The sequence below is a fragment of the Chiloscyllium plagiosum genome, unplaced genomic scaffold, assembly GCF_037043375.1.
Source record: "Chiloscyllium plagiosum isolate Xiang-an unplaced genomic scaffold, Cpla_swu_hap1 HiC_scaffold_1, whole genome shotgun sequence".
In the NCBI taxonomy this organism is placed as follows: domain Eukaryota; kingdom Metazoa; phylum Chordata; class Chondrichthyes; order Orectolobiformes; family Hemiscylliidae; genus Chiloscyllium; species Chiloscyllium plagiosum.
Window position 1 is genome coordinate 36,794,799 of NW_028270139.1, and position 23,747 is coordinate 36,818,545.

At 39.4% G+C, this 23,747-nt stretch overlaps 1 protein-coding gene across 6 annotated transcripts in view; it reads right to left on the minus strand.

The window, feature by feature from the left end:
• Window positions 1-23,747, minus strand: part of wdfy3 (WD repeat and FYVE domain containing 3) — a 407,974-nt gene that overhangs the window by 104,477 nt on the left and 279,750 nt on the right. For all 6 annotated transcript variants that reach the window (XM_087985817.1, XM_043696108.2, XM_043696088.2 and 3 more), the window contains 3 exons: window positions 21,466-21,695; window positions 12,316-12,425; window positions 8,957-9,139 (listed from right to left, as the gene is read on the minus strand). In XM_087985817.1, coding sequence (XP_087841943.1) covers window positions 8,957-9,139; window positions 12,316-12,425; window positions 21,466-21,695 — 523 coding nt within the window. The remainder of the gene's footprint in view (window positions 1-8,956; window positions 9,140-12,315; window positions 12,426-21,465; window positions 21,696-23,747) is intronic.

The following is a 23,747-nucleotide window of genomic DNA, read 5'->3' on the forward strand; positions in this document are numbered from 1 at the left end:
AGGCAGTGGAAAGAGAAAATGCTACCCTAAAAAATAAATTGACAAGATGTTGTGAGGAACTAGGGGGTGACATGGACAAAGGCACTTCCGATTGTGCTGATGCATATGAAATCTAGGAGGAAAGGAAGAGCTAATCTTAGCCCGTTTGAGATTTTGTTCGATAGGCCGCCCAACACAGGAATTGGCCCAAGACCTAAGGTAAGACAGATAACAGGCCACTGTGAGGATGAGATGTTATGTTATTGTATAAAACTCTCTACACTTTTATCTCAAATATGGAATCAAGTGAAAGCAGCACGACCCCAACCAGCAGAAGGGAAGCTGCATGATCGAGAACCTGGAGACTGGATAGTGGTGAAACATTTCTGGAGGAAAAACTGGAAGGCGAAGAGGTGGCTTGGACTGTTTCAAGTGCTCCTTGCAACACAACAGCAGTTAAGATCGCAGAAAGAGCCACGTGGATACACGCCAGCCATTGCAAGCGTGTAGCTGGGCCCAAGAAGACATTGGGCAACACCAGAACCAATTAAGTGCAAGGAGCCTCATACGAATATGGGGCTGCCCCAGCTCACACTTTTAGTAAGCGCCCTGGTAGGACTATTCGTAAGGGCAGGGACATCTGGAATACAGCCGCAGACGGTATCTTAACTGAGGGTGCTAAGGGGACCTTCACGTGACCCACGGCAGTTTAGAAACCAGGACGTTGACGAATGTGATATGTGAACATGGGATGTTTACAGGGCACACCAGAGCAAGTGATGATACCACCACAAAGCTGTGTTTCGGGTAGGTGGTGTCTGAGAAAAAGGCCTGGCGTTTCCTAAACATTTGCTGATGTATAGCTATTCTCGCTCTGTATTTTGTTTTGTTGTAGTTGTTGTCCTTGTTGTCATAAAATGACAAAAAGGGGGAAAATGTAATGGAAAATTATCCATTTACTGTGAAATTAATTATCCATTTACTGTGAAATTTAAAAGAGAATGCTTTTCTTCCATTTAATGCTGTACTGAGCTTTGTAAACAATACTTTGATGAAGGTCTGCAGTCAGCTTATCTCTGTTTGAATTCTGTAAACATTCAACTCGACCTTGCAATAGTTGAACTCAGCGAAAGCTAAAGAACTGTTATATCTAAGACCCGGGGATGAGAGAATAATAACTTGAGTTCTCCCAGTCTTTGCCCTTGAGAACGTGATAAGAAGCAAGCATCTGAACAATGCTCAGTACTCCTTACATTGAAGCATCTAGCTGTAATGGACTCAATTCTGCAGAATTTAAAATAAAGCTCCTTTCTTTGCTCTTGCTAATAGTCGAGTCAAGTCGATTTAATTTCCACGACAGTTACCAATAAATTCTCTCTTATATGCCTTTTCAATTTTAGTAGGATCCACTATTATCAAACAATCATAGTGAATTTAAGGCAACGAGAGACTGGCCTTTCCTATCCAGTTCGATCTTGGATGACAGATGATTTTGTACAAAGGTCCTTGACAGAGTCTAGATTTATAAGTTTTTGATAAGGGATAGCATTACTGCTGTACTTAGGGAGGATATTCCAGGGAATACACCCAGGGAAGCTATTTGAATTGAACGGAGAGATAAGAAAGGGATGATCACCTTATTGGGATTGCATTAAATACCTCCTAATAGTCAGCAGGAAATTGAGAAACAAATTTGTAAGGAGATTTCAGTTATCTGTAATAATACGGTGGTTATAGTAGAGGATTTTAACTTTCCAAATATAGACTGGGACCGCCATAGCATTAAGAGCTTAGATGGATAGAAATTTGTTAAGTAAAGAAAATTTTCTGATTCAATATGTGGATGTACCTACTAGAGAAGGTGCCAAAACTCGACCTACTCTTGGGAAATAAGGCAGGGCAGGTGACTAACGTGTCAGTAGGGGTGCACTTTGGGGCCAGCAACCATAACTCTGTTAGCTTTAAAATAATGACGATAAAGGATAGACCAGATCTAAAGGTTGAAGCTCTAAATTAGAGGAAGGCTAAATTTGACACTATTAGGCAAGAACTCCCAAAAGTTGATTGAAGGCAGACGTTTGCAGGTAAACAGATGGCTGGAAAATGGGAAGTCTTCAAAATGAGGTAATGAAAGTCCAGAGACAGTATATTCCTGTTAGGATGAAATGAAAGGCTTGTAGATCTAAGGAATGCTGGATGACTGCAGAAATTGAGGTTTTGGTTAAGAAAAAGAAGGAAGCATATGTCAGGTATAGACAGCAGAGATCAAGAGAATCCTTGAAGAGTATAAAGGTAGTAGGAGTATACTTAAGAGGGATATCAGGAAGGCAAAAAGTAGACATGAGATAGCTTTGACAAATCGGGTTAAGGAGAATCCAAAGGGATTTTATAAAAACATTAAGGACAAAAGGATAACTAGGGAGACAACAGGACCCCTCAAAGATCAGCAAGGCAGCTTATCTGTGGAACCGCAGGAAATGGGGAAAGATTACTTTTGAGAAGGACATGGGAGATATAGAATGTGGAGAAATAGATGGTGACATCTTGAAAAATGTCCACATTACAGAAGTGGTGGTGTTGGATGTCTTGAAATGCACAAAAGTGAACAAATCCCAAGGACTTGATCATGCGTATCCTAGAACTCTGTGGGAAGCTAGGGAAATGATTACTGGGCCTGTTGCTGAGATATTTGTACCATCAATGGTCACAAGTGAGGTGCTGAAAGACAAAGTTGGCTAAGGTGGTGGCACTATTTAAGAAAGGTGGTAAGGAAAAGCCAGGTGACCCGGACATCAGTTGTGAGCAAGTTATTGAGGGAATCCTGAGGGACAGGATTTACATGTATTTGGAAAGGCGAGAACTGATTAGGGTTAGTCAGCATGGCTTTGTGGATGGGAAATCATGTCTCATGAACTTGACAGAGCTTTTTTTGAAGAAGTAACAAAGAGGATTGATGAGGGCAGAGCAGTGGACATGATCTATATGGACTTCAGTAAGGCATTTGGCAAGGTTCCCCACAGGAAAGTGGTTAGCAAGGTTAGGTTAGATCTCATGAAATACTGGGAGAACTCGCGATTTGGATACAGAACTGGCTCAAGACAGAGGGTGGTGGTGGTGGGAGGGTTGCTTTTCAGACTGGGGGTCTGTGACCAGTGGAGTGCCACAATGATCGGTGTTGGGTCCACTATTTTCGTCATTCATATAAATGATTTGGATGTGAACATAGGAGGTACAGTTAGTAAGTTTGTAGATGATACCAAAATTGGAAGTGTAGTGGACAGCGAAGAAGATTGCCTCAGTACAACGGGATCTTGACCAGATGGGCCAATGGGCTGAGGAGTGGCAGATGGAGTTGAATTCATATAAATGCAAGGTGCTGCATTTTGGGAAAGCAAATCTTAGCAGGACGTATACACTTAATGGTAGGGTCCCAGGGAGTGTTGCTGAACAAAGAGACCTTGGAGTGCAGGTTCCTTGAAAGTAGAGGTGCAGGTAGATAGGATAGTGAAGACTTTCCTTTACTGGTCAGTGTATTGAGTATAGGAATTGAGAAGTCATGTTGCAGCTGTACGTACTGAGGTCATGATCGTTCGGCCACTTTTGGAATTTTGCAGGCAATTCTGGTTTCTTCCTATCGGAAGGATATTGTGAAGCTTGAAAGGGTTTGGAAAAGATTTAACTTTATTGCTGGAACAGCACAGCAGGTCAGGCAGCATCACAGCCTGACCTGCTGTGCTGTTCCAGCAATAAAGTTTCAACTTTGATCTCCAGCATCTGCAGACTCACTTTCTCCTTGGAAAAGATTTACAAGGACGTTGCCAGGGTTGGAGGATTTGTGCTACAAGGAGAGGCTGAATCGGCAGGGGCTGTTTTCTCTGGAACGTCGGAGGCTGAGGGGTGACCTTATCGAAGTTTATAAAATCATGAGGGGCATGGATAGCATAAATAGACAAAGTATTTTGCCTGGGGTGGGGGAGTCCAGAACTAGAGGGAATAGGTTTAGGGTGAGAGGGGAAAGATAAAAACGGGACCTGAGGGGCAACGTCTTCATGCAAAGGGTGGTGTGTATTTGGAATGAGCTGCCAGAGGAAGTAGTGGAGGCTGGTACAATTTCAGCATTTAAAAGACATCTGGATGGGTATGTGAAAAGTAAGTGTTTAGAGGGATATGGGCCAAGTGCTGACAAATGGGACTAGATTAGGTTAGGATATCTGGTCGGCATGGATAAGTTGGACTGAAGGGTCTGTTTCCGTGCTGTATTTCTCTATGACTCTAAGTGATGAAGCTGTTTTGCAGCATTTCTATGCATTATGTATCAGTTTTCATTTGCCTAGTGCTCCATTACCTGACTGCTAATGCTTCGTCTCTTCACAGTTTCTGTCCCAGCCCTGACTGTTTTCTCCCTTTTCCATCTTGTATTGGCTCCATCTGCTATCTTCATTACAACACATGGTTGCTGACTTGGCTTCTACAACCACTTCCAATGCATCTCAACCTGTGTTAATTTTCCATGAGTGCTAAAAGGTATCATGCTAATTGTGCATGGTCAATAGAGCACAAAATCATTGGTTTCGTTTTGCCTCCAACTGTTCATACGTTTCTAATCTTTTAAATTTTCTGCTTTTTTACTCTTACTTTCCATATTTTAAACTCATTCTTGTCCATAGATGAAATTGTCTTGAACAATGGATAGAAAAAATTTAAATAAGAATATTAATTTGCACTAAGTTACAAGTCCATGATTTATCCAAAGCTGTAGTCAAGTGTATTCTCAGTAATATACATAAACAGCAGGTAAATAAAATTTTACTCCCAAAATGTTAATTTATGAAGAGTGTAATGCAATTTTAAAAATTGTTGTATTTCCCAGACATTCTTGATTTATGAACTGCAATTTTATTGAACTGTGCTGCACACACAATTCACATAACGCCCTGAAGATAAGGGTTCTTGATATAATTTCATCTAAAAACAATTAATTTCCATTTTGTTTTATGTTGAGTCACAAGTATATTAATGCTAATCATCAATCCATTGCTTTTCCAGCAATTTTTTACTTCATGGGGAATATTAACAAATGGTAGAAAAATTCTACAAATGATCAAAATGTATTATTATGTTTCGTAATCATGTTCATCAAATTAGGCTTCCCACTTTCAGGACAAAATTTTTACAAGCTACCTAAATGGGAATTCTAACATTATTTTATTTTAATTGGAAATAAAAAAAATTGGCAGATGAAACAACAAACTCTAGTCAGATAACATGTTATAAAATATTGCATTTCCCAATAGAAACATGCAGCTATGTTAATCATCACTAACATCTACTGATCAAGGTGAAAAATCTCAAAAGATGTCAAATTTTGGGGAACGAAGTATATCAAGTTTGAAAACTGAATCAGCTTAGCTACAGCAGCCCATTCTTACAGCATATTTGTTTTGAATTAACTGCCAACTACTTGAGTAGATTTTGCTTAAAGACTCTAGCAGAAATTTAAGAGCTAGAATTTGTGTTACATAGAACCTTTACAGCCAGAAGAGAGATTTTATGTTGATAGTCTCAACAAAATTCAAAGCAAATTCTCTATAACGTTACAGATGACTTTATTCTTCGTTTCCATGCAATCTTGCTGCATTACTCTTCCCAATTAAGACATTAAAGTATGGTTTCATAGCTCCACACAATACATTGAATTCTAATGCACAGAAGGGAAAACAATTGGTGCATTGTGCCAATAGCACTGTGAAACAGTTATTAAATTAGACCTCTCTCATTATATTTTTCTGCAGTGGTAGAAATGTTTCATTTAAGTACATAAACAATTTCCTTTTGAAAGACATGCCGGAATCTGTCACCGTGACCCTTTCAGGTAGTGCATTTTAGATCATTACAACTCACTGTGTAAAACAATTGCCCATTTCCTGCACAACGTTTTGTTGCCTATTGCTTTGGTTATCAATTCAACAACTAAAACAAACATTTATTTTTCCAATCAAAACTTTATAAAACTTCATTAAAATCTATTGAATCTTTCAACAATCTCTGCTCGAAGAACAATCTTAGCTCTTCTTCTGTCTTCACAAAGCTCTTCTTCTGTCTTCACAAAGCTCAAAAGCTGTATCTTTGGTGTCACTCTGGTAAGTCTCAGAAATGAATTTAATGAGATGAGGTCTAAACAGGAACTTATAAATACTTAACGATGTTTTACAAAGGTCTACCAGAAATTCTTTGTTCTTACATTTTTGCTAATTTAAACATAAGTTGAGAAGCATCACTGGCAATCTAAATGTAGTCTAATCGATTCTAACTGCCTGTTTTCTGACCAAAGTACTGGAAAGATACAAGTTGTTTTTGTTATTTTTCATGTTTATCAACTGATATAATTAAGTTAATTTACAAATTACACAGGAACTTACTTTCTGAAATTGCAAAAGAACCTAAAGACACATTAGTGCTCTTTCTAACTCCACCTTCCTGCACACACCCCACAGTCCTGCAGCTTACAGCACTTAAGACGCAGATCCAGATATTTTTTCAAAGAGGTTATGTCTCTATGTCTATGCTTCCACCAACTCAGGCAGCAAATTCCAGACACTCTAATACTTCACATTCCTTCTAATCCTTTTGCCATTTAGCTTGAAGCTATGATCCAAGGTTTTTGAATTCTCTGCCAAGGGTAACAGGTTCCTTCTGTCTAACTCTATCCCTCACGATTCTGCATACCTCAGTTATGTAATCCCTCACCCTTCTCTGTTCCAAGGAAAGCAACCCCAACTTCTCCAATCTCTTCTTGCTACAATTCTCCAGCCCTAGTAATATTCTAGTAAATCTTCTCAGCACTTTCTCCATAGCAATTACATCTTTCCTGTGACGTGGTAACCAGAACTACACACAATACTCCAGTTGTGCCCTCATCAGTGTCTTGTACAGTTTTGTTATTAAATCGCTACTTTTGTATTTTATACCTCTTTCAAAGAAGGAGAGCATTCCATTGGCCTTCTTTACAAACAACCTGTACTGCTACCTTTAGGGACTGTGCACTTGCATGCCAAGATCTCACACTTCATCCACTACTCTCAGTACATTTGTTTATTGTATCTTCCCCTTTATTGCTTGACCTGCCTAAATGCATTACCTCACACTTCTCAGAGTTGAACTCCATCTACCACTTTCCTGCCTACTCCACCAACCAATCAATATAATTTGCAAGCTTAAAACTATCTTCTACATTATCCACTATACGGCCAATTCTTTTGTCATCTGCAAATTTCACAGTTGTGCCCTCCATGTTCAAGTCCAAATTATTAATGTAGAAAAGAAACATCAGGGATTCCAACAGCAAGCTCTGCATAACATCGCTTGAAATAGCTTTCCATTTGCGCGGGCAGCCATTGATCATTACTCTGTATCCCATGGGCTTTTACTTTGTTGACCAATCTGCCACATGGGATCTTGTCAAATGCCTTACTAATATCCATGTAAATGACATCAGTCTATGCACTACCCTCAAAGAATTGAATCAAATTTGTCAGGCATGACTTTCCCTCAAGAAAGCCACACTGACTATCCTTGACTAGTCCATGCCTTTCTATGCGATAGTTTATCAATCTCTCAGAATTGATTCTAACAATTTGCCCACTACTGAAGACACATTAACTGGCCCACAATTGTTTGGCATTTCCTTTGTATCCTTTTTAAACAACAGAACTACATTTGCTTCCGTCACCTCAACTGTGTCTTGTGAAGAATGGAAACCAATCCTTAGAGGATTTAGAGCAAAATAATCCTTTGGGGTGGCATGGTAGCTCAGTGGTTAGCACTGCTGCCTCACAGTGACAAGGTCCCAGGTTCGATTCCAACCTTGGGCAACTGTCTGTGCGGAGTTTGCACATTCTCCCTATGTCTGCGTTGGTTTCTTCTGGATGCTCTGGTTTCCTCCCATAGTGTTCAGGGATGTGTGGGTTAGGTTCATTAGTCAGGGCTAAGTATAGGATAGGGGAATAGGTCTGGTTGGATTACTGTTCGGAGGGTTGATGTGGACTTGTTGGACCGAAGGGCCTGTTTCCACACTGTAGGGATTCTATGTATCTGCTATTGCCTCCCTGACCTTCAGCAAGGATTCCAAATCCTGTTGAATTCTGATTATTTTGTTCAATATTTCACACTTCTTCTCTTGGGTTATAATATCCACATCATCCCTTTCCTTTCTGGATACTGAGGCAAAACTTTATTTGAAATTCTTCCCATATTCTCTGCATCTTCACACAAGCTCCTTTCTTCATTTCTGATAGGTCTCAGTTTTCCTTAACTATCCTCTGTGCTTTAGACAGGGAAAACATCTTTGGGTTTTTCATTATCTTGCTTGCTAATATAGTTGTGTGCCCTTTCTTTGATTTCCTTCTTTTTACTCGATCCCTGTACTTTCTACACTCCTCTAGGCTATCTGCACTGCTTAGCATTTTGTGACTATCATAAGCTTTTTGTTTAATCTTCCTCTGTATTTTTCTAGAGGACCATGGAAGTCTAGATTTGGCATTCTTATCTTTGGAGGGGACATGTATGCTATGTGCACTAAGGAGCTTGCTTTTTAGTGCCTCCCATTGGTTGCTCTCTGATTCATCCTTTACCAGTCCTTCCAGTCTACCTTAGCCAAATCACTTCTCAGTTTTGTAAAATTTGCCTTCCCGCAGTTAAAAACTTTTACTCCTGAATTATCTGTTCTTTTCCATTACAATAATGTATCTAACCAATGATCACTATCTCCAGTATAGTCACCCACTTCTTAATCCTTTCATCCAGCTACTGTATAATTCAGATAATAGGAATAGATTAGTCAAGATGTATTAATAGCAATGCCACTTGTTCGCATGGTTTTGAATAGTTCTCCCTCTAACTTCAATAACATTTTGAAAAATCTGACAGTTCACAGACTTCCTATAATAAATTATAATTAAAACTGTACTGTAGTTCCTACCTATATGATTCTGCCAGCATTTTGAAGCAGCATCCTCAATGAGTGGCCTTGCAGTTGACAAATCCACTAGCCCACGCTCGTTTGTGAGTAGTGTAACTTTAAAGATCTCCTCCAAAGTTTGTTTTTTGTTGACAATTAGTTCAGTCCAAACCCGATTTACAGCTTTGAGAAGAAGCTGTCGACCTAAAAATGGAATTTCAAGTTTAAAGAAGATATTAAACAATTAAACTTAATAAGATTTTCTGAAGTATGATGTAACTAAAAAAGGATTTGTCAAAATACAAATTTGCCCAAAAATAAAAAGACAATTCAAAGTTTGTGAGAAGATTTGTAGCTCGGGTGCTTGTTGCTGTGGTTCTGTTCGCCGAGCTGGAAGTTTTTGTTGCAAACGTTTCGTCCCCTGTCTAGGTGACATCCTCAATGCTCAGTCCCCTGTCTAGGTGACATCCTCAGTCTAGACAACGGAACGAGGACATGCCGCAACCCAAAGGACTAGCCACACTACCATACATCAAGAACATCTCTGAAATGACAGCCAGACTACTGCGACCACTAGGACTTATAACAGCACACAAACCAACAGCCACACTCAGACAACAACTCACCAGAACGAAGGACCCGATACCCAGCATGAACAAAACTAATGTAGTGTACAAAATCCCATGCAAGGACTGCACAAAACACTATATAGGACAAACAGGAAGACAGCCAACGATCCGCATCCACGAACATCAACTAGCCACGAAACGACACGACCAGCTATCCCTAGTAGCCACACATGCAGACGACAAGCAACATGAATTTGATTGGGACAACACTACCATTACAGGGCAAGCCAAACAAAGAACAGCCAGGGAATTCCTAGAAGCATGGCACTCATCCACAAACTCCATCAACAAACACATCGACCTGGACCCAATATACCGGCCACTACAGCGGACAGCTGAAACTGACAACCGGAAGCGATAGGGACTGGCCACTATAAATGCCGGAGGAAACACCACAGAAGCGCTTCACAGGAGGCTCCCAAGCACTGAGGATGTCACCTAGACAGGGGACGAAACGTTTGCAACAAAAAGTTCCAGCTCGGCGAACAGAACCACAGCAAAAAGACAATTTATTAATTTTCCTGAGATATGCTGTCCCTATGCCTATTCATTTCCATTTGTAAATAGCAAGAGTTGAAGACGACATCAACTTCAATGAGTGAAATCTTGACTTAAAACAGGTACTTTAGAATTCTTTTTACTCAAATGAAGAATAACAAAATATTCCAAAAATACAAGCTGAGGAGGTAAGAACAGGAGAGAAATTCAGAAATGTGAATGGTTCCTGATTTGGAAGCGGAGTACTGAATCCCATTTGTACCCCAGGAGTTTCTCCACTTTATCCTTCATCACCCAAAGGTAACAATCAATAGTAACAGGAGGATTCCATCTTGTATTTGCCATGAAGGAATAACTGTCTACTATTATACCCCAGTTTTATGTTTAAGTTTAGTAAATTATGAAAAAGCAGGAAACTTGACAATCTGCTGGTACAGAGAGGAAAAATTAGGCAGGGTGAAAGGGCAGCAGAAGAGGAGGAACTAAGGAATGCATGTTTTATCTGGTGTAAGGAGTGGTAGGGATGGATTGATCACCGAAAGGAATCAGAGGCAAAAAAACTTTGATTCCCTTCGTAATTAATGGCAACTTACTTAAATTGCACTTGCAACTAATAATAACATGTTAATAACAATGCTCACTTCAGGACCAACACTAATACGTTGAATAGTTCTAAGATGGCAGGAGAGTACAGCTCCTGAGCCAAAGCTCATCTGCTCCAACCACTTTTCTTTCTTCTTTTCTCATTTTTTAGTACTTTTTTTTCCTCTACTTACCTTCTGGAGGGAGCTCAGTTGTGCAGGCAGCAGGGGTGATGGCAACAACCTGAGGCCCACAGCATCACCAGAGTGGGACTCTGGCAGCCTGATGCGAGGCGACTGGTGAGCCCAGATGGCATTGGGTGGCGAGATAGCAGCGCTGAGCCGTGGGGAATCAAGTGATTAAGCCCAGCGTGGGACAGAGATTGAGCCCTTGTGGGGAAAGCCCAATGTGAAGCAACTGCAGGACCATGATTACAAGAGGATTGTAACTTTGAACTTTATTTCTTATTTACTCATTCATACTGACAAGAATTATAATGTTGAACTTCTAACTTATTTCTTTATTTTTCTACTTTTTACCTAAGATTTTGTTCCTAGCTACCTTAATTGTGACACTGTAAACTTTTCATTGTACTCCTGCATCCCTGCACTTGAGTACATAAGAAAATAAAACCTAATTCTAATCCATCAATTACACAAGTATAATTGATATTCACAATGAAGCTGTGGTGCAAATCAGCCTAAACAATGTAAACTCAGACTCTCCTGTCAATATCACTTTTAACAGGATTGCTCGCAGTTTCTCTCTTGACCCAGTTTTGAATTTAATTCTGTGAGAAGATGGCACGCCCAACCTGAGAACCTCAAAGGTGGCCTGAATTTGTAAGTTACACATGCCCAGAATACCCTGTTCCCTTTTGTTCCCATTAATTCAGCATTCTCCATCTCCCTTGTAAAGGTTCATTCCCCTAAACTGCATCTACCATTCTCTTTCTTCCCCATGCTAACTGAAGCCTTTAGAGTTGCTCTAGCATTCAAACTCTCTCTAATTTCTGAGCATTACTTTATCCCCTATTCCGGAACCCCTGCCAGTTCAGAGACTCTTTCAATGCAGATTCTGGACTCTCCACCTGCCTGCTGCTGACCTCCTGCCATGGGCTTGCATGTTGGATGGTCAGGTGATGTTATTGAGCCTGAGACTTTAACAGCAGCCAGTGATATTAGAATGTGTGCACACTGTGAAGGAGAGTTTAATTAGCTGACCTGCTGGCTGTTCAAGGCACAACACAGGAGAGGTAACCCTAATTCCAAAAACTTTCTGACCACTCTAGGAGGGTAGGAAAGCTAAGAGATTACGTGGCTCTCATCTGCTTAGAGATTTGTATAATTCTACTAAAAGTTAATACTGCATAAACACAGCAAATATTGAATTGAATGCAACATCAAAGATCATTCTATCAGAAATAGTTCTATTACATTTCCATTGATATTAATTATTCTTTGTAAGCAACTGCCTTTTGACAATATACTTGATTTCAAGTATTGCTTTTTGTTCCAAGATGTCAGATATTTAAGATTTACCTGGCCAAGTCTGGGTCTCAATCTCTTGATTAGAGTTAGGCTAGTCAGAAAATACAGAATTTCATTAAATGATCACTCGTGAAAATTACTGTTTGTGGAGAGTTAATTGAATAATAGAATTATGTTTTACCTTCACTAATATCTTGGCTATGGTTTCCATCTGGTTCAAGATCAGAAGGTATCATGATGTGCCATGTTGTCATTCTTGCTTCTGCTTCCAGGCCAAAACCCTCAAGATTACTGCAAAGGTTTTTTAAAAAGTCACAATTGTTTCCATGTTCAATATGCAAAAAAGACGTTGTTTATTGTTTATATTAATCTTGTGCATGAACAGGTAACATCTACCATTAATGTTACAAGATTGACATACAAGATTGATCTTTGAAAAATCTGACCAAAATAGAGGTGGACATATTTGCCAAGTACAAAAGCAAAACTCAGCCGAGCGTGGTGCAATGATACTGTCTCTAGTTCTGAGCAGGAGTCCCAGGTTCAAGTTCCACCTGCTTCAGAGGTAAGTTGTAGCTTCCCCGAACAGGTTAATTAGAAAGTATCCAAAATGTAAAACTCAGTCTGGGTGGTCAACATTTTGAAATATCATCTGCATCTGACACAAGTGTGGGTACGTCTTAACTTTTGAACACCTCACAAAAAAGTCTGCAACTTTTCTTTGATCTCTTATACACAGTTATAAAATATCCATTTGTGGTAAGTAAAATTGAGGCTAACTACTGATAGAATATAAAATGCCATGACCAAAAAATACATACTAGAGTCATAATTTTCATCAACATACAGTCTGACAAGTTACTTTTAAACATATGAATACCAAAAGCAACAACTTTACATTTAAATTATACCTTTAACATAGTAAAACATCCTAAAGGACATTGTGATATGAAATAATATTTTACACTTGAACCATGTATGGAGCTATTAGGACAAAGCTGAATAAAGTAGTAGTTTTGAAGAAAATGCCATAAAAGAGAATAGAGAACTAGAGAGATGATGAGGTTTAAAGAGGAAATTTTACAGCATAGGCAGCTGAAGGCACAGCCATAAACGTAGAATAAAAAAAACTGGGTGCGCATAATAAACCATAATTGAAAGAGAGTAGATAATTTAGATGGTTGTAGTACTGAAACAAGTTACCGAGATAAAATGGGTAAGTACATGGAAGAATTTGAAAGCATACACGAAAACTTTAAAATTGAGACAATGCTATACCAGAAATCAATGTAGGTCTGCGAGCACAGGGATAATGGTTCAGTAGGATTTGGTAGTTTTTGGTTTATGGAAGATCAAGGTCCAAAGGTAACAGGAGCATTGAAAAATGTTTTAGAATCAAACAAGTGAAAGGAACAGCAGAAACGAGTATTGATTAGAGTTGGAAGTTGGCAACCCGGTGTTGTCATATGGCATCAGTATAGTCAAGAACAGCAGCAAGATTCCAAATGAGCTAGCTCAGCCCCATACAATGGTCAAGTACATGAATGGATGACTGATAAAAATTACACAGTACAAACATTTATTTCTTAGATAGATGCACCAAAGTAAATCCAAAATGGGATGCACATTTCTAGACTGGCTTTGAACAAATTATCATATACCTATACAAAAAACTACAAATAAAAAACTTATTTGGGCAGAACATTCATGCATTAGACTTAATTTTTCTTAGCTCATGCATTCTACATTGTTGTGGCTACAACTTCCCGTAAAGGCTAAAACTAGATTTAATGACTCAAATACTTTTAAATGTGTTCTGGCAGTAAGACGCCTTAGTTAGTTTTCCTACATAAAAATTTAAGGCACTAAAAAATAATTTTTACATGTATGAGATACTTGAAAAAGCATCATTAAACTACAAGATTTACTTATTATTTACAATTTAGGAAGCATTATTAATCAAAAACAGTTCATTACATTTTAGCTCACAAACACTTTCCCAGACTTCTTTACATGTTCAAAAACAATCATCATTTTGTTCCACTGATGTCAATGTCTAGACAGCATCACAATTACATACTGCTAAGACTCAAGACTAAAATTAAAAATATCTTTGTGCAACAAAGTAATTGAAAAAAAAACTTTGCAGGATGAATTTCAGATCATCACAAAAACAAATGTAGACATTCAACTAAATATTGCACTTCCGTTTTTCAATACGATTTGGTATTTCTGAGAGATGTGCTGAGTTTTGCCAGCATAATTTGCTCAGAATTGACCAACCAATGCAAAAAAAGAATTTCATGTGCAAGTTACATCCAATAAATAGAATTTCTGATCTTGCATACTAATTTGAAAAAAATATATAGTGTCTGTACTGTGTTGAGGGTGGATATGATAATGACATTGTAGACCATGATGCAACAAAGACATCAGCAAATATGTTCAAGAAACTGGGAAGGAAGAATGGACTAGTCTAATAAAAAGCTGCAATTATAGAGACAGTGTTATGTACAATAGTATAAACAAAAGAATTTGCAAAAACCTACCACAATCAGATATGGCAGTCATTCATAGATAAGGGGAAACCATTCCAAGCCCCAAACTACAAGAGACAAGAAAAGCCATCTCGCCAATGTATAGAATAGATCCCTGACCCATAAGCTTCATGGCAACATAAAGCAGCATCAGTCTTTAATTAGACATGTTGCATGGCATGGGAAGCACTAGGCAAAAGTAAAGCGTACAGAAGACAGGAACTATGAGTATGCACGAGGGTGACTGGTTGACTTTTGTAAGGAATATTAGATTATCTGATTAAAAAGCTGATTTAAAATGTTACTTTTGTGGTGGGTAATATTTCAGTATTGTTGCCAAGATAGCATAATGCTGCTCAGTAAGAAAGCAAAGGCAAGATGTGCGACTGTTGGCAAATGTGGAATTGGGATTACTCGTACCACAGTTATACGTAGAGAACCATCCCCAGCAGACAATGTCACAAACACTAACAATTACCATACTTGGTTATGTGCTATCCCACAGATAGAACAGATCCAGCTGACACAGTAACATCACATTAGTATCAGCTGAGGAGAATTGTCCTCTGAATCTTCAACACTGATTCTGGACCCATGAAGGCTCATGTCATCAGGTCAAATATGGACTGTAACAAACACTACATTGGACAAACAGGCAGAAAACTAGCCACCAGGACACATGAATATCAACTAGCCACAAAATGACGTGACCCTCTCTCACTAATATCCTGACACACAGATGAGGAAGGACACTACTTCGATTGGGACAACACATCCATCCTAGGACAAGCCAAACAGAGACACGCATGACAATTCCTAGAAGCATGGCATTCCAACTGGAACTCAATCAACAAACACATTGACTTGGACCTCATTCACCATCCCGTGAGAAAAAGAGCAGGAAATGACATCACCGCGGGAAATGACATCACCGCGGGAAATGACATCACCGTGGGAAATGACATCACCACACCAAAGAAACCCAAACATGTAAATACAAAGCAGGAATCATCAGCAATGCTTCGTCCGAGGCTCAATGAAGACGTTAACTAGTATGGTGACGAAAGTCTGAAAATGAACCTTCCAGCTCAGCAAGCTAACTTACATCCAAACCTCAACCTGATCTATAAATCTTCTCAAAACTTGCTATGGGCAAAGAATCTTGACTACCATCTATCTACCAACTCCTTCCAAAACTCCTCTGCAGTTGATGAATCGGTATGCCCCCATGTTGAAAACCACTCAGAAGGAGCATAGAGTATTACTCTGTGGGTGACTTCAATATTCATCGCCAAGAGCGGCTCAGTAGTACCTTACTGACTGGGCGTCTTAAGAACATATTTGCTTGATTTGTTCTGCAACACATGGTGAGGGAACCAACAAGAGAGAAAAACCTACTAAACCTTGTCCCCACCAACCTAAGTGCAGTAGACGTATCTGTCCCAAACAGTTTTGGTAGGAGCGACTACTACACAGTTCTTCTGGAGAGAAATTCCCATCATGTTGTGTGTTATTATCACTATGCTAAATGAGATGGATTTCAACAAATCTAGCAAATCAAAACCAGGCATTTGAGAGGCTCTATGGAACAAGAACTGTATTCAACAATCTATAACTGTATGGCCTGGTATATCCTCAACCTTAGCGTTTCTATCAGAGGATTACCCTGGTTCAATGTAAAGGAGGACATGCCAAGAGTACTACCAGGCATACCTAAAAATGAGGTGGCAACCTGGTGAAGCTCTAACACAAGACTGCTTGTATTACATACAGAAGCAGCATTTGATAGACAGACTATACAATCTCACAAATAATGGATCAGATTTAAGCTCTGTAGGTCTGTCGTTTCCAGCCATGAGTAATGGCAGACAATTAAAATGCTCATCCTTCCTCAAGATGGAGGAGATTACCACATCAAGAGACAAAAGATAAAACTGATAAATTTACAATGATCTTTAGCCAGAAATGCTGAGTGCATCCTTTAAATATTTTTATGGATGAAATAGCTAGATTCATAATTACCAAGGGAATGAAAGATTATTAGGGTTATGAAGCACAGTAAGGTTGAGGTAAAAAAAAAAATCAGATCAGCCATGGTCTTACTGAATAGTGCAGCAGGCTTGAAGGACCGAGCTGCCTACTCTTGTTCAGTGTTTGCATGCTGTTCATATCCTCCCGAAGTCCCTAATATCACAGCAGCCAGTTTTCATCCAATGTGATTCACTCCCCACGACATGAACAAACAACTGAAGATATTGAATTCTGCAAAGGTTATGGACCTGACAAGCTATGGACCAGGTATTCCAGTACAGCTAGAACACTGGCAGTTACCCAGGAATGAAGCACTAATGACTGCCATGGAGCTCTGGCTGAATGCTATGAGGCCTCAGTTATTTTTAAACAGTGGGTGCAACCCACTTGATCTTTGAGACTCAATTGCTGCTCTGAAGAAAAGTAGGTGCTTTTTAACTTCAAAAATCTGTGGATTTAACAGCTCCCCCAAAATCCTGGGTCTTTCAGCCCTTGTTTATCCTACTCACCACTGCACAGGTTTCCCACTGCATCTCCAATCACCCACCATCTCCCACACACCAGATCTCAGAGGTTTGGGATCAGAACAATTATCAAAACGGAGGTCGCAAAGAGGAAGTTGGAAAGCCCTGATCTAACGACCACCTCGTATTATACAATGGTATTACCAGCGTAAAATCCCCAATATCACATTTTGGATTTTATGATTAGCAGAAACGGAACTAGATCAGCCATATAAATACTGGGGCTACAAGAACAGGTCAGAGGTGAGTGATTCTGTAGTGAGTAACTCATCACCCGACTTCCCAAAGCCTGTTCAGCACTTACAAGGAACCTGTCAGGATTGTGATCGAATATAGACAGCTCCAACAATACTCAAAAATCTCAACACTATCCAGGTCAAAGCTGTCCTCTTTGATTGCCACCCTATCTGTACCTTTAAAAGTTAATCCCTCCCAACCCACTGCTAATACATAGTGGCAACATAGTGCACGTTTTAAGGATGCACTGCAGCAAATCACCAAGGTTAATTTGACCCAGGTTCCAAACTAGGGACCTCTACCGGCTAGGACGACAGATGATTAGGAAGGCTGCAACCTGCAAATTCCCCTCCTGCTTGGTCTGGAAATTGAGATTGATAAATAACTGTTCTTGCTGCATTTCCCTGCCAATAATGGTACAACTAACCAGCACTCTATTCTCATGCCCTATAAAATTGTGCCTCCTTTGTTCAAGTCTGTTTGTTGCGTCCTAGCTGTGATGCATGCAAGACAAAAAGTTTTAACTTCTTGTCACATTCTAGCAATGTTGAAGCTCTGTACTACCAAGCAATTATTCATTACAATTTCTTTTTATCTTGCACCAATATGTCTGACATTTAATTTTGCCAGTCTTTCACTCTTATCACAAGCCTTCCTTTGTGCTCCCTATTAACCCTGTTCCATTTACTTCTGCTGCTTAACTAGAAAACAGGTTTCTGTGAAGAAAGTCACCAATCCAAAATGCTAACTGTTTCACTTGCCACTTCTGCTGCTGGACCTGTTAAGTATTTCCAAAATTTTCTACATTTCTTTTAGAATGAAGATAAGTTTCCCTCCTCCTCACTGCTTGCAACGACTTAATGTCAAGGGTGAAGCATGTGATGGCAATGCTGTGCAGGAAGCAGCAAACCATGTGAGAGTCTGGGATGGAGGACAGGTCTGTCAGGCTCTTCCAAGAGCAATCCAACCAGCAAAAGCATTGTTTCAACAGCCCAATGGTATCAATCGCATTTTGTATGGGAGCATGAATTTCATTATATGCATTCTTCCTATATGAGAGGGGTACACACTGGAGATATGAGCTGAGTAATCAGTGGTTCGCCTTTGTTGCCCAGTAATTGCTCTAATTTGTCATGTTTGCTCAAAAGCAGGCAGTACAGAGGACTGCCAGAAAATGGTGGCATTATAATGGCTTTCATAATACTTAGGATTGCCCTGTATTATGCGCTGATTATGATCGTATGTCAGCCTTGGACATTGTTGAGCAAGTGGAATCCCTTCTGGTTACACTGCATCTCAGAATTACAGATTAAATGTTTGCAAAATGATATACATGACATGAAACCTACATCATGGGACATCCACGACCTGAGTTAAGCTTCTTTCTCATTCTCTCTGCTTTTCTGTGTCTGGAGTAAAATAAAACATTTTCTACTCCCTTGAATGAAGGAGTACATGCAACAGTATCTGCAACAGTGCCACAGCCAAGTAGGGGATGTTACAAATGTCACCCAATCCAACTTGGGAGGAGGAAAATTTCACAGCCATGAGCATCTTCAAATAAACTGACAATGGCTGCAACAAGTGCCAAATTTTAGTGAGCACATCATGCTGAGAAAAAAACATCAGACGACCTGCTCCGTAGTGTCATTTGGATATGAAATCAGTCGGTAAACATTCTGTTGAGAGCCCTATTCCCCTTCCTTCTCTCTCAAGGAACGTATCCTTTTTATTATCACCTCTGTTATTTCGCTGTCAAGCTGTTGGACAAAAGGGATACCAGCTATCTTTGCAGGAATAACTGGTCTAAGCAGAATCCCTGAAAGTCAGAACCAAGGTCTTCAGGCTGTACCACACCACACCCTGTGATTTTATCAATCTCAAACAGCAGTACAAAACTATCAAGCACACCTCAAAATCAGCAACAGGCAGTAGAAATCAACTCAGCTAATAACTGCAAAGTAGCTGATGATCACTCTAAATCACTGCAGAATGATGTACAGCTACCTGAGGTTAGGACAGAGTGTTAGTTGATAAATTCAGGTCAAAGTAGTTTTTGGGGCCACAAACACTGGGCAATATCCTTGCAAATTATTTATACCAATTTAAGCCAGACTAGCAGGCATAGCACTGAAAATATGGCACTAAACATTTGATCCAGTGTGCCTGTGCTGGTTCAATTTGCCCCATTCTCTCGCTCTTCCTCATACACTTGCAAATTGTTCTCTTTAAGCATATATCCAATTCCCATTTGAAAACTACTGTTAAATCTGCTTCTGTTTAGCCAGTAAATTTCAGAAAACTATGCACAAAAAAATTGTCCTCTTTCTTCTGGTTTATTTTGCAATCTACTTTAAATCTGTGTTCTGATGTTATTGATCTACTGTCCAGTCAAACAGATTCTCCTTATATACTCTAACCCCAATACATTTTGAATCTATTAAACCTAGTCTTACTTATTCTACTCTAAGGAGAGCAACCCCAGCTTCATGACTTTCCCCATAGCTGAAGTCTCTCAACCATGGTTTCATTTTGGTTAAATTTCCTTTATACCATCTGCAATGCTTTAAATCCCTTCTAAAATTGGACAGGCTGGGGCTGTTTTCCCTGGAGCGGAGGAGGCTGAAGGGTGACCTTATAGAGGTTTACAAAATTATGAGGGGCATGGATAGGATAAATAAGCAATGTCTTTTTCCTGGGGTCGGAGAGTCCAGAACTAGAGGGCATAGGTTTAGGGTGAGAGGGGAAAGATATAAAAGAGACCAAAGGGGCACTTTTTCACGCAGAGGAATGTGGTGGAGGCTGGTACAATTGCAACATTTAAGAGGTATTTGGATAGGTATATGCATAGGAAGGGTTTGGATGGATATGGGCCGGGTGCTGGCAGGTGGGACTAGATCGGGTTGGGCTATCTGGTCGGCCTGGATGGGTTGGACCGAAGGGTCAGTTTCCATGCTGTACATCTCTATGACACTGATCTGGCTGAGGCCTAACCATTATTTACTAAAACATAATTTCCTGACTTTTATATGTAGACAGAGAGAACCAAAGATCACTTATGCTTTGCAAACAGCTTTTCATCAACTTTCCAGCCACTTTCAAAGATGTGAATTCCTAAGTCTCTGACCCAGTTGTATTTCCCTTCCTCTTAGAATTTTACCACTTAGCTTATATTGCTTCTCTTCCAATTCATAATCTGCAAAGCTGCTAACATCGTCCTTACTATTTACAACTCTTCCAAATTTTATATTGTGCCCACTACAAAAACCCGGATCAGAAAGTGCAATGGTACTGGGCGGCATGGTGGCTCAGTGGTTAGCACTGCTGCCTCACAGCAGCAAGGACCCGGGTTCAATTCCCACCTCGGACAACTGTCTGTGTGGAGTTTGCACATTCTCACCAAGTGCTTCGGTTTCCTCTCACAGTCCAAAGATGTGCAGGTTAGATGAATTGGCCATGCTAAATTGCCTGTAGTGTTAGGTACAGGGGAATGGGTCTGGGTGGGTTGCTCTTCGGAGGGTTGGTGTGGTCTTGTTGGGCCGAAGGGCCTGTTTGCACACTGTAGGGAATCTAATCCAAAACTGATCTCTTGGTGATATGATGGTATACATTCATCCAGTCTGATAATGAACAACTCACCATTATTCTTTCCAGGTTCATATCCATGCTATCAGTGCACTATCATTTTAATCCCATGAGGTGCAAGATAATAAAGTTTCCACCAATGGGAGTAGCTGATTCACCAGTAAATTTTTTAAAAACCAACTGCCTGCCATGTGAGAACTCATTTAAATGACTATACAAATCAAAAGTCCAAATATAATAAACTGGTTGCAGTTTGATGATATTTATAATATATTAGTTAACAGAAGATAATCTATAAATTTGATAATGAAATAAAGAGATCAAGATGATCATTTTTATTAGTGTTTATAATTAAGTTTTCATGCTGTTATGAAGAAAATATTACACTGGTTATTTTAACTTAGCTATGAGACTTACCTTCCAACATACAGGCTAATTAAACAATGTGCTAGGCAGCCAATGAACTCTTGATCATGATTACCAGGTCCAAGTATAAGTGTGCGGTTGACTGTCAGGATACGTAAAGAGTCTAAAAGGGCAACTTGTTGTGGAACAGTCTTATGCGGCCTTGATAACTGGTAGAGTATTGTTCGATTTAGACAGTGGTAAATAGGATCCAGAGAGAGACCTTGGGACCTCCGTTTAGACTAGACAAAGAAAAGATTATAAAATTTTAACATTTCAACATTTTTTTTCCTACCGTGTTGTAGCTACAAAGAAATGCAAGTTAGAAATCATCAATATATCAACACACTTTAGATTCCACTTGAATCTCTCTGCAGTTTAATTGATTAGGTGCAACAGAACAATAATAAAGTTTAAAAATTAAAGGTCGAAACAGCAATGCATATGCAATGAATGTTTGGTATATAAACAGAGCTTTATGTGATACACTAATTGTCTGGTGTTTTATGGGGTACAGATCAAAAGACAATTTACCTACAAAGTCTAAATGAACAATGGAGAAAATGCATAGATCTGGATCAAAGAAAATATTAACCATGCATCCTCCATATTTTAAAAGTTTTAATCACATTTGGATTCTGAGCACCTAAATAGATATTTCAGCTTTGCCTTGTACTGTTAGCAATTCTTGTGCTCCTTAACCTTGAAATATTCACTGACAGTCTATTTATACATGTCAATCTTTCAATGCTATTACAAATCAATCTTAATTTTCCAACATAGAAACTTTTTGAAGCCTTTGAACAATTTCTCATGGATTCTGAGAGATTTAGAATATCATAATTCATAAAAAAATAGGAATTTCATAGAAGTTGCTACGAGGTCACAACAAATATTGTCACTGAAAGTATCCTTGTTTGAGGAAGGCAGATGTTTTGTGCCCTCATTATCTGAGGTCTACATAGTCCCAGAGGCGATTTCATTTATTTAACAGCAAAAAGGTCTCTATAAAACCTTTGAAATCTACACCAAAAGATACAGTGACAAAAAAAAGTACATAAAGTGTATCAAGTGTTGCAATGTAAACTGGCTGAAAGTGATCACTATATTCTTTAATGAAGCACAGAATGTGCAGCCTTTAGAAAGTCAAGCTGAATGTTTTACTTTTTAATTATGACTTTTTCCAATTTCTCTAAATCTCTCGCTTTTCTGTGAGGAAGGTGCTGTAATAAATAAAATGCATTTTCTGCATCCTCAAGCTTGGCTTTTTAATCACAGATTTCTTTGCCATTAACAGTACACTAAAGAAGGGTGAACCATAATCCCTTGTTAGTTATAGCTTTTAGTTTTACACTATTATAAGGAAGATTTTTAAGTTGGTAAACTGAAAGAAACTTCCCCAAAAATGGAAAGCCTGGGATCTAAAATAAGTAAGTGCTTCCAATGAAACTGGTTACATCATTCCTCAACTTAAATGTGAATACTTTCTTCATAGTGTAGTTACTATGACATTGAGCATTAGCTTTCAGGCCTATTTGCACAAAATGCACAAATGCTGAACTATGTATAAACAGTCTGTTGCGACATTACCACAGAGGATTACATTTAATACAGCGGTGGTATCTCTACGCTATCATGGTTTAAAATGTCCTTGCTCTGATAGCTCACCCTATAGCCACTTAATATTTAGAGAGGGATTGACTGTGTAGTGGTGAGACTTTCTCCTCAATCTGGGAGAAAGATCCTGAGAGTGGTTGACCAATTAAATGATTGGCATCTTTCTTGCCTTAGCACACCATCAGCACAACAGTGGCTACTTCAAAGATTGCATCTGATTTCCAAAGGCGAGGAGCTAAAACTGAAGTGAGGAGTAAATTAGACGTAGCTAGACAGGGCAGGCTGTTGTAGCATATGAATGAGTGGTGGCAGGTGCTGTGATAAACTGCTCCTTGGGGGTGTGCAGAAATGGGATTGGGGGTGGGGTGGGGGGGTGGGAGCTGAGGATGAAGAGGCACCCCATCTTACCACCAGCTAGCGCAGTGAAAGATATGGGCTGGATAATTTGTCTGTGACTCTCTCTCCACTGGTTAAATCCTCGTGGTGGTGGGACTAAGCTCTCAACTAGGCCTCACTTGGACAGTTTAACAGCTCCTTTTGCTGGTAAAACTGTGACCGGGCAGGGGCAGGTCGGTATTTTTGTTAGATCTCTATCTACTTAATTAATACAATGAACAAAAGTAACACCAATGTAGAGATATGCACTCACACATATACACAATATAAAAATAGCCCTC